The sequence below is a fragment of the Engystomops pustulosus genome, chromosome 2 (genome assembly GCF_040894005.1).
Source record: "Engystomops pustulosus chromosome 2, aEngPut4.maternal, whole genome shotgun sequence".
NCBI classification, from domain to species: Eukaryota; Metazoa; Chordata; class Amphibia; order Anura; family Leptodactylidae; genus Engystomops; species Engystomops pustulosus.
The window spans coordinates 132,095,638-132,110,420 of NC_092412.1; the positions used below are offsets into that span (position 1 = coordinate 132,095,638).

The window sequence follows — 14,783 nt, forward strand, 5'->3', positions numbered from 1 at the left end:
TCCATAGCAGGAAATATTTTCTTAACAGGAAATATGAGTTTGTTCAGCCATGAGTAAGATTATATCGAAACGCATAGGCTTTTCCTGGCAATAGATTGTGTGCCTTCCAATGTTCTCTACTGCCTATATGGATTTTAACAAGCTATGAATAAAGTACTGGATTAATTTTTAAAGAGTACGTCAGCAGCGGGATATTTTTGATGTTTTTAATTAGTTTGTAAACAGTCTATTGATCCTGAAAGTCACCTTCAGTAACCTCCAAATCACTTGCTCCACTACAGTATTCCATAAATGTCACAGGATACAACAAAACATAGTTGGTGCAGTTCGACTAGTTTGCATATTGTTCTAGTCACTCAACACATCCGCTTTTTTAAAATGAACACAAGAACAGCTCCCCCGACATGTTTCGCCAACTCGTGGCATCTTCAGGGGGTATCGGGGCAGTACTGAGAGCTAAAGGGTTTGACACGAACTTATATAAACTCCCCCCCCCCCCCATGGTGTCATCATTAATGGGCATAGTGTCAACTGCCAATGAGAGTGGCACACCTCCAGTGATTCCATATGTAATTGGATAATACCTGATAACTCGCTGAATAGTGTGCACAGAAAGGTGAAATCATTGTTGGCGTCATAGCATGTGCTAGAACATATCATTAAGCTGCAAAAGACAGTTTGCGCATGCGTGCAGACTAAGAACAATGAGGGTGGCTGAGTGGGTAGCACTTTTGCCTTGCAGCACTGGAGTCCTGAGTTCGAATCCCACCCAGGTCAACATCTGCAAAGAGTTTGTATGTTCTCTCTGTGTTTGCATAGGTTTCCTCTGGTTTCCTCCCACACTCCAAAACATACTGTTAGGTTGTTTAAATTGTGAGCCCCATTGGGGACAGGGACCGATTTGACATGCTTTGTGCAGCGCTGCGTAATCTGTGTGCGCTATATAAATAAAGAATTATTATTATGGTGTTAAAGCAGTTTGCGCATGCACGTGGACATGAAAATCACAGCGGTTCATGCAAGCATAAAAAGTTTAAATAGTCAGCATTATTCAATATGTTCCTCAAACAATTACTTCGCCGGATAGATAAAGCGAAGGTAAGTATCTCCTAAGGGCCCAATAATTATAGGGCAGCACGGTGGCTTAGTGGTTAGCATGACAGCCTTGCAGCGCTGGGAAACTGGGTTCCATTCCCAGGGTCAACATCTGCACACAGTTTGTATGTTCTCTCCGTGTTTGTGTCGGTTAATTGGATTGTGAGCCCCATTGGGGACAGGGACTGATTTGGCAAACACTGCATAATCTATGTGCGCCATATAAATAAAGGAATGATTATTATAATGGTGCTTGTTACCAAGAATGGTTCAAACAGCGGTAAGGCTTGTAGGGTGCGTGTGCCGACTGAGCACCGGAACACCCCTTTATATTCCTAGTGCAGCTGCCCCACAAAAGGGTCTCGTTAAATGCCTGTGCAAGCAGTTTGCATTAGAAAGAATGTGCAAAGACCGACATAAAACGGGGGCACAGCCCTTTGTAAATGTGCCCCAATATGTTTATGCATATAGATCTACTCATTACACATTTATTCGTTTGGGAGATCGTAGGTATATTGCCAATTGATATACAGTTCACTAAACCTTTGTGTGTCATTTGTTGGTCAATGATGACAGGGCGATAAGGATATACGCCTTTGGCGTATATTCAAATTTTATTTTAGACCCAAGCTACTCAGAACCACTTAAATATTCCTCAGAATCTTTAGTATTCCCACTATATACACAGAATTAATAATGTGGAATAATGTTGACTTCTCTACATCTAATATGTAACTGTTTAGATAAAAGGGGGTAAAAGTAAAACTTATTTAGTCCTAAAGGCGGTAAATCCACCTTGCTTCCAGTTGCATTAATTGGCGGTCTATATTCCCTTTTCTGGGGCCCATTTTAAAGTGTCAATTCCCCAGAATCTTAAATTTTTTATGTCCCCATTATGTTTTAAGCCCACATGTTTAGTCAGGGATGTATGTTTCCCAGTTCTAACTGAACTGAGGAGATCCTTCTCCTGAATTCTTGGGTTGTCTTACCCACATACAATTTGGGGAAACTATTTGGCAACATAGACTACGTCTGTAGTTTTACAATCAATAAACATCCTTATTTCATACGATGTTTTCTGGATGGTTTATGGAGTTTTTAGTTCTGCAAAGTTAATTGCAAAAATGAGCAACCAACAAGCAAATAAAAGGAAAAAGTTGCTCCAGCACTCCTACGGATAGTGTAATAAAAAACCTTCTTTATTCACGCATATAAAAATTCATAATGCAAGCAGACATGTAGCCTTCAAACAAACGTGTTTTGTCTATACATAGTCCTAATCATGGTATGAGGAAAGCTGACACAAAACCAGCATAAATACCTGTAGACGCCTCCCCCTTCTGCAAGATCACTTAGGAAACATATGTACATAAACAGCTTTTTTAAAAAATCCACACTAAAAAGCATTTGTTGGAACACATGGTTAATGGGTGTGGCCAACATCCAAAGTGATCTCAATTCCTGTCCAACTCTCCATCCAAACTATTTTACCTACATAAAGCATATTTTCAGCAGACATTTTGTATCCCCTGAGGAAGCCTTCTAGCAGGCGATACACGTGGGGTTTCTTCCCCCTCTCTCAGACCAGTTGTCCTACTTAAACTATCACAGTACAGTGTCATTTTGATGTGTTAACTACTTATCAGAATTCTGTCTCCAATATATTATGTCTGCTATTAAACCTCTTTCATGGATGTATTACTACTCAAAAGCTTTTATGGAGCCACGTGGTCACATTACTGTATGTATATCTTCATTATTTTCAGAGATTGGGTTTGATTTGTTTCCAGTATCTTCTAGCTTTTTAGGCGTTTTTAATTGTCATATGTACTTGAATAAAATTATCTTGCCCTTTATACACAGCTAGCTTTCTTTTCATGTTCAACCTGTCAGTCCTGGTGTACACAATTTTGGTTTCCCCTGGACCCAACCTTGTATCTTCTAGGCTTAGGGTCGGCAAACATCTTTCTCTTCTGTCTGACGCTGCATTCATCTTGCCACAGCCACACATTTCAAGAACGGTAAAGCTACAGACAGATAAGATCTTTATCCAGGGATGGAAAGGTATATAGCAAAACTGAGTATTATAGGTGAGATAGCAGGGCCGAGAGTGTCATTGTGTGTTATATGCAGCTCATTGATTTCATCTCTGAACTGTCTTATTTCTTTTTCTGTGTGTCAGATATTAGTACAATGTTTAGAAGGTAAATAAAAATGTACCCTGGACCGTGATAATCTAAGCACATTGCCGGCACACAGGGATCATGAAGTGTGGAATTTTAAACTGAACATCACCGAGTGATAAAAGCTAAAACAGCAATAAAACTGGGCAAGATGGTAAAGTAACAAGGTTAAAAATGTATTTATTGCGTAAACATCACTAATGGATTTAAATTTGAGAATTTTCTGTCATGGGCAAACCCCTTTAAGCACTCTTTTTGTAAATGGCCTATGCTACTGCAGACTCATTGCACAGTAGAATTTAAGGATACTTGATATCTGAGGGAAATATTTTGGATTAGAATAATGACAGCATGAGCAAACAAGTGTTCACCAACCTTATTTTGTGGCATTCATATGTAATTTATTAGGGAAAATAGATAGAACATGTATCAGTTTACAGTTAGTAGCATGGGAAGTTAATGTTATAACTCAATTTATAAAATTCAAATACAAATTATGGAAATTATGAATACCGACAATGCTCATTTCTAACATAGGCACTGCCACTTTGGCAAACAAATCCAAAGTTTTAAAAGCAAGTGTGCAAAAAAGTACAATTCTTATACAGATGATATGCAAGTAAGGAAGAACTCCACACAAAAAGTAGAACTACTGGCTGGAGGATTTTTATAACAACTTTGTACTCCCCTATTCTCGAAAGCAGTAAAAAATGGCCGGTCATAGGGTAGAAGTCACTTTAAATCTGCAATAAAACAAATGTAAGCTGTAATGCATAGAAATACAGGTGCCGCCACAATCATCACTCTTCAGCATACCGGAATACGGCCTCAATTCTTCAGAGAAGTTCATGTTCATTTTATATAGTGAATAAATGAAAGGGTCTCTAAGCAACCTTGTCTGATCCTTCAATGTATTTGTTTGAAATAAATTGAGCAAAGTTGAACAGATTACCTTTACATATATATGGGGCATTTATATGGATACACCTAAAAAAAATTAGGAAGTTGTGGCAAATAAGCATATGGGAGGGGTTTGGGGGAACAATTTGCAGATGGGCACTGACCATTGTGGTCAATGTGGATCCAACTACCCCCCCCCCCACACACACACACACAACGGGAAGAGGGTCATATAAAACATAACTTTTTGAAAATGTCACAAGAAAAACAATGCGTTTGGTTTTAATGTAACTTAATTCTTTCATGGGTTATTTACAAGTTTAAGACCACTTATAAAAAGGTCTTTAACCCCTTAAGGACGCAGCCATTTTGTAGCTTAAGGCTCCGTCCCATTTTTTGTACAGGCAGTCCCCGGGTTACATACAAGATAGGTTCTGTAGGTTTGTTCTTAAGTTGAGTTTGTAAGTCGGAACCGTATACTTTATTATTGTAACCCCAGTCAAAAATGTTTTGGTCTCTGTGACAATTGGATTTTAAAAATTCTGGATTGTCATAAGAACCAGGATAAATAATAAATCTTAATTACAGACACCTGATAACTGTTATAGCTGTTTATTGTAGCCAAGGACTTACGTAGGGGGCTGCCTGTATTCTGACTTGTGACAAATTTCCCATATGTCTACTTTACATTTTCATAATTTCTGAAATGTCTGGATAATTTATTTTGAGGTCACGCGGCTTACAAATAGATTATCGATTTTCTGTATTTTCAGAATTGACTATTTTGGGGATAAATACTGTTTTAAATGAAATTTTACATATTTGGCAATAAAACCCCCTATGTAACCAATCCATTTTCAAATCTGCACCCTTCAAGCTATCAGAAACATTTTTAAGAAGATTGTTAACCCCTTGAGATCTTCATAGTAATTGAATCAAAATGGAGGTGAAATTTAGAATGGTCAAATTTTGTTGGTTATACGTTCATTTAGCCCTAAAATTTACACATTTCCAAAAGATAAAAAGAGAAAACCCATCTTACAATTTGTTATGCAATTTCGCCCAATTACAGAGACCCCCTACATGTGGCCGTTACATGTTTTATGGGCGCACAGCGAGGCGCAGAAGGGAAGGAGCAGGATTTTACTTTCCGCATTGGCCCCTTTTGTAGGCTATAAAATTTTCGCTTTTTCGTTATTGGGGCCATGTGACCATTTTTTTTTTTTGCGGGATGAGATGCTTTTTCCAGTGTTACCATTTTGGGGTTGGTATCACCTATTGTTGAAAATTTAGGAACTTTTTTTTGAGGTCACGAGTAGAAAAGCATCAATTCTGTACTGGATTTTTACAGCATCATTCTGAAGTACATATGTTTTGCATTTTTAGTGGGATTCTATAGGTAAAAATCATAATTTTGGCAGGTTTTTAGCAGTTTTTTTTTTATGGAGTTTGCCGTAAGGGTTCAATAGTTATTTAATTTTATTCTACGGATTGTTACGGATGCGGTGATAGTATATACGTGGGGTTTGTGTTATGATTTAGACTTTTTTTTGAGCATTATAGGTCTCTATATGTTTTGGGGTTTACGGGCATTTTTAGTGATTTATAAACTTATTTTTTATTGAAAAACTTTTTTTTGTAAATTTTTTTACTTGTTCCACCATGGGACATGAACAAGCAATAATCTGATTGCTTGTTCATGATAATACTCTGCAATACTTATGTATTGCAGGGTATTAGCAGTGTCAGCCTATGCACATGCATAGGCTGACACTGTGCCTGAAAGAAGCCATCTTAAAGACCCCAATCGGACCCCAGAGATGCCATAGCAACGATCGGTGCCCCCAAAAACGGCAGGGGGGGGGGATGGCTAACATCCCGCGACCCCAGATGCCGTTTCGGCCCCTGTGCAGCGCTGAACCGGCATAGTCTGTGCGCAGTAGCATAGACAATTGCCTTCAGATGACCGAAAAGGTCTGATCATTCCGATATGTACAGTTCCCCGGGAAAAAGAATTGATCGCCGTGGGCCAGTTGAACGGCCACCAAGGTCTCCTGATCTGTCCCCCTTAGATTTTTGGGGTCATCCACAGGAAATTGTCTGTTGCTGTGAAGATACGAGAGGTGCAGCAATTGAAACGGATACTGGAAGCCTGTGCTAGCAGAAGAACTTCTATACAGTGTGTCAAGAATGGGAGAAGAGGGTTGCATTGACAATTTAACACAATAGGCAGCACTTTAAAAAAGATCTTTTAAGTGATCAAAGTTGTAAATAACTCATGAAAGAATAAAAGTTACATTAAAACCATAAAGAAAAAAGTTGGATCCAAAATGGCCAACACTGATTTTGAAAATTTCCCCCCTCCCATATACTAATGTGCCACAAATAGGACATTGATATTCTCCTTTTATTTAGGTGTATCCATATAAATGGCCCCCACGGTAAACAGGCATCCCTCGGGTTACGTACAAGATAAGTTCTGTAGGTTTGTACCTAAAGGGGTTTTCCCACTAAGACAAGTTAGGCCCTATGCATGGGGTGGGGGGTGGGGGACGGGGGTCTCGGTGCCGAGACATCAGCAAGTTGCGAAAACGAAGGGTCCAACCGACATCTTGTCACTCCATGAGAGTAATTGAGCAGATGGCCACACATGACCATTCTGCTCCATTAATCACCATGGAGCGAATGGAAATCTCCGAGATCGGACCTCAGGGGTCATCTGAAGACACTTTACAGCTTATCATTGCAGTCTGGGACTAAAGTAAAGCATCCAGAGGAGCTTCCGCAGAGGTCAAAGTGGGCAGAGAGGTACATCTGTAACAAAGGGGCGTCTGTAAGTTGGGTGTTATTAAGTAGAGGATCGAACACACACAGGTTGAAATTGCCTTCAGCATATGCACAGTTATTACATATGAAACATGTTATTTAAAAGAAAACTCATGAAAATTCATAAGCCATCACTAGGATTCTGGGGGATTCAACATAAAAACCACTTCCTGAAACTACATTTTTGGGTGGAGTTTTCCCTTGGATATAGCATCAATGACTCCATGAGTATAGACAAATTTGATGAAAATTAAACTAAAGCTTTTTAAAAATTTTGGCTTAAAAGCAGCCTTCTCAATCACTGCCATCATAAGGCGCATACCTACATTTTCTTTATTTGTATAATACAGTAATTTAGTAATTGAGACCCAAATTACAAGCCACACTTAACACACAAGTCAGATTTACATAACCCAATTACACTAAACGCTACTAAAAATTCTCAGACAATTTACACTCGAGATTGATCTGCATCAGAGGTTTCCGTGCCCCGTCATTTTTCATGTACATAAGGGTAGCTTATGTCATGCTTGTGTTTTTTTGTTTTTTAAATAGTAGAAACAAATTTTGTGGACTGCAGCACAATTTTTTCCACCATAAACATTGAAGGGCATTACAGAAAGACCCAAACAGATGTAAACATAGCCATTATTGCTTAAAGCGAACCGGTCACCACACTAACTCTTCCTCTAGATGCATACTGCAAGCACATCTCTACAGTCTTGTACACTCCATTCCCTCGGGTAAACCAAAGACTCCCCCCACCATTGTGCTTGCTGTTAACTATACTAGTATGGGAACAAAAAAAGCATGGTCTTAGCTTCTGGGCTTTGATAATGAAATTGAAAACATACTTTTGAGAGATCTAGAGATATAGATAGATATATATATATATATATATATATATATATATATATATATATATATATATATATATATATATATACATATACATATAACAGCATGAAAAATGTATGGGTGTGGTAAATTGAGCATCATACATAAAACAATAGCTGCATTGCCAACTGCACCAAAAATCGATGCTTTCTTTATTCAATCAGTGACATCAATACAAACATTTGTATGGCTTGTTTCCTAGGCTCAACTATTAGGTGAAAGGTGTGTGGCTGGTTCATATGCTGCTACTATGCACCAGTCCAAATGTTTATTAAATGTACATGAATACAAGGAGATGAGTAAGAAAACACTTTGTGATGCATTTAAGTGTACAATACAAAAATCATCATGATTTACCTTCTCAGAGATGTTCACAAAATTGCTTTTGTTAAGGCAGTTAAGGTAAAGTTACCTTTATTTCTTTGTACCTAGAAGCCAAACCATTCATACAGGATCCAAGAACAGCATTGAAATAACATTCCCTAGTTCCAGGTACAGAATTCCCCCTCTATGGAAGACATGAGTAGAAAGGCCATAATACTTTTACAATCGAATATTCCCAGCATTTAAAGTTCTTCAGAAACAGAAGAGAAAGCATTATATATGGGTGAACAGAAAAAAACCCCCACAAGATAAAAATAGCAAATTAATACATTACTGGTAGCATGTAATACTCCAGTGTTATGGTTCACATGTGCCTTGGAATCAATTCAGGCCTTCAATACTCATTTCCATAAATGCTGAACAGCAAAATAGCTCATTGTAAGAATGCATGTAACCTCAATGCATATATGCCCCCAAACACAATGGAAGACTGCCAATGGTTTCTGGGTAAAACAAGCCCCCTTTAACACGGCATCAGGAAATGTTCATTATTATGCATGTTGGCTTTGTTTTGCTGCAAGAAAAGTCTAAAACATTTTAGATCATTGGGTGCAGAACACCTTTCAGATATTAAGACATGTTCATTTTCTGTTACATGAAGCGCAACTTATTGTCCTTGTAGAATTATCTCCTCCTTCCACTCAGATTTTACCACGATATATTAAAAAAAGAAATGTAAACGTCTAAAGTAGGTTGAAATCCTTGAGCAAATGTAATTATCTTTCAACTATGGCATTGAAAGAGTATGCTGGGAGCTTAATACAGTGCCTCCATTTATGATTACAGTTTCTTTATCTGCTTTTTTGCACCACTGATTGAAATATATATATTTGAGCACATATATATAAATTATATCTTAAAAAATTAAAGGTTTGCGCCTTAGTCTTGCCTTAACTGATCTGTGCAGTAACCAAGACTACATTTCCTCTTCCCACTTATAGGGAGCTAAAAAAAGAACCCAAAACCTATATATTTTTTTCAGTTGGGTTTTATATTCCTTGGTTTCACCACCTGTATAGTACAAGTCAAAGTGTCAAGAACCGTTGTATGGTCATAGATTCATACGTAGATGTTCTGGTCGTTTCGGGATCAAAGGATAGGCTTGCTTCTTATATGGCCCAGCATTCGATTGTCTAATTGGTAACGGTGCTGAGGCTTCTCCGCTTACGGTCACATCCATTTGTTCCACTACACTTGTTTCCATTCGGAAATCTGCAGGTACTTGCGCAGCGGTGGCTCCAGCAGCAGTTCCTCGGCCCCAGAAATCTCCAGGGGAAAACTTAACAGGGCTGTAAAGAAAAAAAAAAGTTTTGACATTATTTAACCTTAACTTTACATATCGGCACATTCCCTTTACAGTGGCCAAAGGCTGTAACTGCAGACTTGGCTTCCAATAACTTTAAGAGGAGGCCCTTCCACAGCGCAGAGCCAGAAGTAGTTAACTCTAAGGGGATCAAAACATCAAATTTCACTGACCCTGGGGCTAGGCCAGCACAGCAGACAACTCCTTTAACACATAAAGCACCATACCGCATTATCTAAAAATGTGTCCATCTTGTTCACTTTACAGTGTTCTGTACTAGTTTACCCGGCTTTTGTCTGCAACAAGGACTGGTAATGGAGACATTTTTATATGAAGTGAACCTTAAATACAAATTGACAAAATATGTCTTTAAAGGGAACCGGTCACCATATTTTTCACAGATACAGCTAGTAGTAGGTTCCCATAGAGCACTAGTAACTGATACCCTTTCTTTCTTTTTTAAATCAATGATAAAACCTTGAAAGGGCATTTGGAGATACAATGCACTTAGTAAGTACAGCAAATAAATGGTGGTTCCGCAGGACCCCACAAAGGAGGAGAGGAGTTACTTATGTTAAGAGGCTAAAGGACCTGAGAGGTCACCCTGGTCACACTGCATTAGACCACGCCCCTCGTCTCGCTCTAGATATCACGCAAGTTTAGAACTCTGATTTTATGGAGACACAAAGACAACAATTCTTAGCTTAAAGAAGAGTGTCAGTGAGTTCTATAGAGCTCAATAGAATTCTATGGGAACCTGCCACTAACTGTATATGTGAAAAATGTGGTGACAGGTTCTTTTTAAGCTAAGACCACAATGAAAACCATCTAGGACTTTATACAATTTTACAAATTATTCCTTCTAAAACCCTATAAAAAAATGCCTTGATCATGTCTTTAATCAATCAACAGTAATAATGAAAGCTTTACAATTCTCGCACACTCACCGCTGGGCAGCGCAGGGAATCATCATGCATAGCGTTAGATTTGCAGGAGATTTAGTGACTACACCCACTCTCTGACTGCTGTGTAGGCGGGCCAATCAGGCCGTGTGCATGATGAAATTACTTGATAGCAGTGTCAAAGAGGTTCATGTGCATATTTTAAAAAGCTTTATTTCTACTAAATGCTGCCGTTCTAAAACATACTAAAAAAATTACAGCAGATGGGGAACAGGACAGGGAGGTGAGTAGTAAGCATCTACCATCAGGTAATCTGATGGTAAATGTCCTTTAAACAACATTTTTTATTGTGCATTTAAATTTTATTCATACAATAAATCAAGTTTATATTATTTACATAGGAAAGAATGTAATCACAATACCAGTTATATGGACACCTGAAAAACACAGGGACATAAACCAGCTACACCTCTCATAACAAGGTCACGTTTACTGTGACCACGGGAAGTCCCTTACCATCACAAGATGATTCCACGTGGTGGTTCAAAATGATCCAATTAAAGGGGTTATCCGGGTTAAAAAAAATTTTTATGTCCGGGCTGGGGAGGGCTAGTTAAACATAATAAACATGTACTTACCTCCTCCGGTGCTGCTGATGTCCCGCGCCGCGGCCCGTCTTCTCTGTGTGCCGGTTTCATTACACCGGCGCACAGGGAGCTTCCGGCCGGCCGGATGCTCCCATGCGCACCATCTCCCAGCGCTTACAACGCTGAGAGATAGGGATGCATGGGAGGAGCCGTCCACATCGTGGACCGGAAGCTCCCTGTGCGCGGCTTCCGTGCCCCTGTAAACAAACAGGGGCACGGATCGAAGGGACCGTGGCGCGGGACAATGGCGCCGCCGGAGGGGGTAAGTACATGTTTATTATGTTTAACTAGCCTTCCCCAGCCCGGACATAAAAAAAAATTTAAACCCGGATAACCCCTTTAATGCTGAAGCCAAAACGCTAATTAAGATGAAAGGAAAAAAAAAAGTAAAGTTACCTCACAGGTGTCCTAGGGCTTCCAATGAATCGTCGAGGAGACCGAATTTTTGGTTCAAAGGAAAACTTTTCTTTTACACTTTCAAGTACAGAAGGAGCCACATATGTAAAACCCTAGAAGATTTAAGCAGACTGTTAAAAAATAGTTATGTAAAAATTGTAAAAGAGCAGAAAGTATTGTATATTTCAAAAGCAAAGATATTATATTTATAATATAAAAATAATATATATTTAAAGTATAGCAGATTGTAATCTGCTTTGTCCCATACTGCAATGACCGTTTTCTCAAAGGAGGTTCTGCAAAAGTTTTGGTACCCTTTAAAATATTATTGCTATGCATTATATGTAAGCATAGGATTCTTACTGTAGGGACTTAAGGAATGGAAAAAAGGTAGCACCTTTATATAAAATACATAAAAATTTGTGTCTTTAGAGGACTTGTCACCCCTCCAAACATGTCAGGTGTATTGAAAGCTTTTGATCTCGGGATGGGGTGGGGGGGTCGTCGGGATTTGTGCAGCTGTACCTGTGCTTAAATGGTGTTAAAAAGTAATTGTTATTACAATCGAAAAAGACTAATCATCTGGTTGATGTAATTTAAACTTACAGCACTCTACAAGATCGATGCCTGCGGCAGTTTATGTATGTTTTTTATGTATTTTTACGGTCAATAAAAATGTCAGATAAAAAAACCAAAAAAAAAAAAAACACACACACTTAACCCCTAGGCGCACCACGACGTTATACTACGTCCCCGGGGCTAGATGCTTAGCGCACCGGGACGTAGTATAACGTCCAGCTTCTGGGACCGGCTCACGAACAGAGCAGGTACCAGAAGCAGCAGCTGTCAGCTGTCTATTACAGCTGACACAGCGCTGTAACACCCGCGATCGGAGCCGACTCCGACCGCGGGTGTTAACCCCTTACACGCCGTGGTCAAGCATGACCGCGGCGTGTAAGGGTGTTCCTGCTGTGGATCGGATCCCCCGTGCCGCTTACCGGGGGATCCGATCCTCTTCTGGGCAGCTCCGAGGACTGGCATGTGCCCCGGAGCTGCCCGGACCCTTTCCGGGTCTGACTGTAAACTGTCTGAGCATGCGCAAGCTTGCTCAGACAGTTTACACTGCTCTACAATAAAATAGTATTGTAGAGCAGTGTATTGAACTTAAACCAGTGATCAGAGCATCGCTGGTTTAAGTTCAAGTATGTATAGTTAAAAATATGCAAAAACACTTAACACTACACATTATAATAAATAATTACATAAAATATAAGCCCCTATAATGTCACTTTCCCATAAAAAAAAAACTTAATAAAGTATAAAAAACATAAAAACACAAAAAAACCCCGCATATTTGGTATTGCCGCGTCCGTAACAATCTGCATAATAAAACAGAATTGTTACTGAACCCGCAGGGTAAACGTCGGAGGAAAAAACGCAAAAAACTTTCCGAAAAAAGATAATTTTTAATTAATACCCTATAAAAAAATGCTCAAAAAAGTGATTTAAAAAATTTTATGCCCTCCAAAATAAGCCCACTAAAAAGAACAACTCTTCTCGCAAAAAATAAGCCCCTAACAAGATTTGTCAGACAAAAAATAAAAAAGTTATGCATATAAAAAGATGGTGATGCTAAAATGAATAAGATTTTCTCCAAATTAGTTTTTATTCAGTACAATTGAATAAAATACACAAAACCCCCACATATTTGGTATCCCTGCGTCCGTAACAATCTGTATAATAAAACAGAATCGTTATTAGATCTGCAAAGTGAACCCCGTAAAAAACAACCTAAAAAAACTCTGATAAAGATGATTTTTTATTAATGCCCTTTAAAAATGCTCTAAAAAAGTGATTTTAAAAAGTTACGCAATCTAAAATAAGACCACTAAAAAGAGCTATCATTCTTGCAAAAAATAAGCCCTTAAACAGATTTGTGAGGTGAAAAATAAAAAAAGTTATGCATATGAAAGACGGTGATGCTAAAATTAACAACAATTTTGCCAAATTACTTTTTATTCAGAAAAAATGGGAAAAAATAAAAAATATATAAATGAAGTATTTTCATAAACGTGGCGACCCATAGAATAAAAATAATATACTATTTTCATGGTATGGTTAACGGCCAAAAAAAAAAAAAAAATTTCCTAAAAAATTTGATGATTTTCATTTCCTCCACCAACAAAGAGTTCATTAAATCTCACCAATTAGCTATAGATGCCCCAAAATTCTGTATTAGAAAAGTGCATCTCATGTGGCAAAAGAAATAAACCCCTATAGGTCCTCAATAAAAAAAAAAAAAAAAAAAAAAATTTATAGCCTGTACAATGTGACATAGCAAATCTGATTTGGATGGCGCCTCCTTCTCTTCTATGCCCGGCCGTGCGCCCATACAGCAGGTTACCACCACATATAGAGTATCCGTGTACTCGGGTATCAAACTTTGTGGAGCCTTTTTTCATTTAATCCATTATAAATGTTTAATTTTCCACCCAAAATGAATGTATTGTGAAAAAATATTACAATTTGCAGACTGCACCTCCATTTTGTTTTAACCCCTATAAAACATGTAAAGGGTTAACAAACTTCTTAAAAGTGGGTTTTCCATACGTTGAGGGGTGTAGTTTCCACTATGGGGTAATTTACGAGTCTCACTATTATTTAGGCCTCTCAGTGTCAATTAGAAGTTGAGCAGGTCCATCTAATACAGGTTTTGTCGATTTTACAAAAAAATTGAAAAATGATACCTAAATTCTGAGCCTCATAACATTCTAGTAAAATATGTGGAATCTTAAAAAACCATGCCAACATAAAGCAGACATTTGGGAAATGTAAGTTCTGAATTTATTTGGGTGCTTTGACTATCTGCATCAAAAATAGAGAATTTAGAACGTTGAAAATAAAGAATTTTTCAAAATTTTTGCCAAATTTAGTTTTTTTCCATAACTAAACGCAAAAAATTTCATCCAAATTTTTAAACTAATTTGAAGTACAATGTGTCACGAGAAAACAATCTCCCACGCTATAACCACTTATAGTGACACAGGCCAGATATGAAAAATGGGGCCGCGTCCTTTAGGCCAAAAGATGCCGAGTCCCGTAGGGGGTTAATACCCGGGAAATTTATTTTTCTAAGCAGTTATTGTAGTTTGGATTGCACAGCAAAGGACTGGTAACTCACTGGAACAATTTTTTTTCAAACATTTCCAGGAGAAAGAACAAAAGAAAAGCACATTAAAGCTACTGCAAT

General features: G+C 38.3%; 1 protein-coding gene across 2 annotated transcripts in view; it reads right to left on the reverse strand.

The window, feature by feature from the left end:
• Positions 1 to 8,018: 8,018 nt before the first annotated feature.
• The window catches only part of RPS6KB1 (ribosomal protein S6 kinase B1), a 35,314-nt gene continuing 28,549 nt past the window's right edge, over positions 8,019 to 14,783 (reverse strand). For both annotated transcript variants that reach the window (XM_072136456.1, XM_072136457.1), the window contains exons 14-15: positions 11,534 to 11,646; positions 8,019 to 9,574 (exon numbers count right to left, since the gene is read on the reverse strand). In XM_072136456.1, the coding sequence (XP_071992557.1) occupies positions 9,337 to 9,574; positions 11,534 to 11,646 (351 nt within the window). In that variant the 3' untranslated portion in view covers positions 8,019 to 9,336. The remainder of the gene's footprint in view (positions 9,575 to 11,533; positions 11,647 to 14,783) is intronic.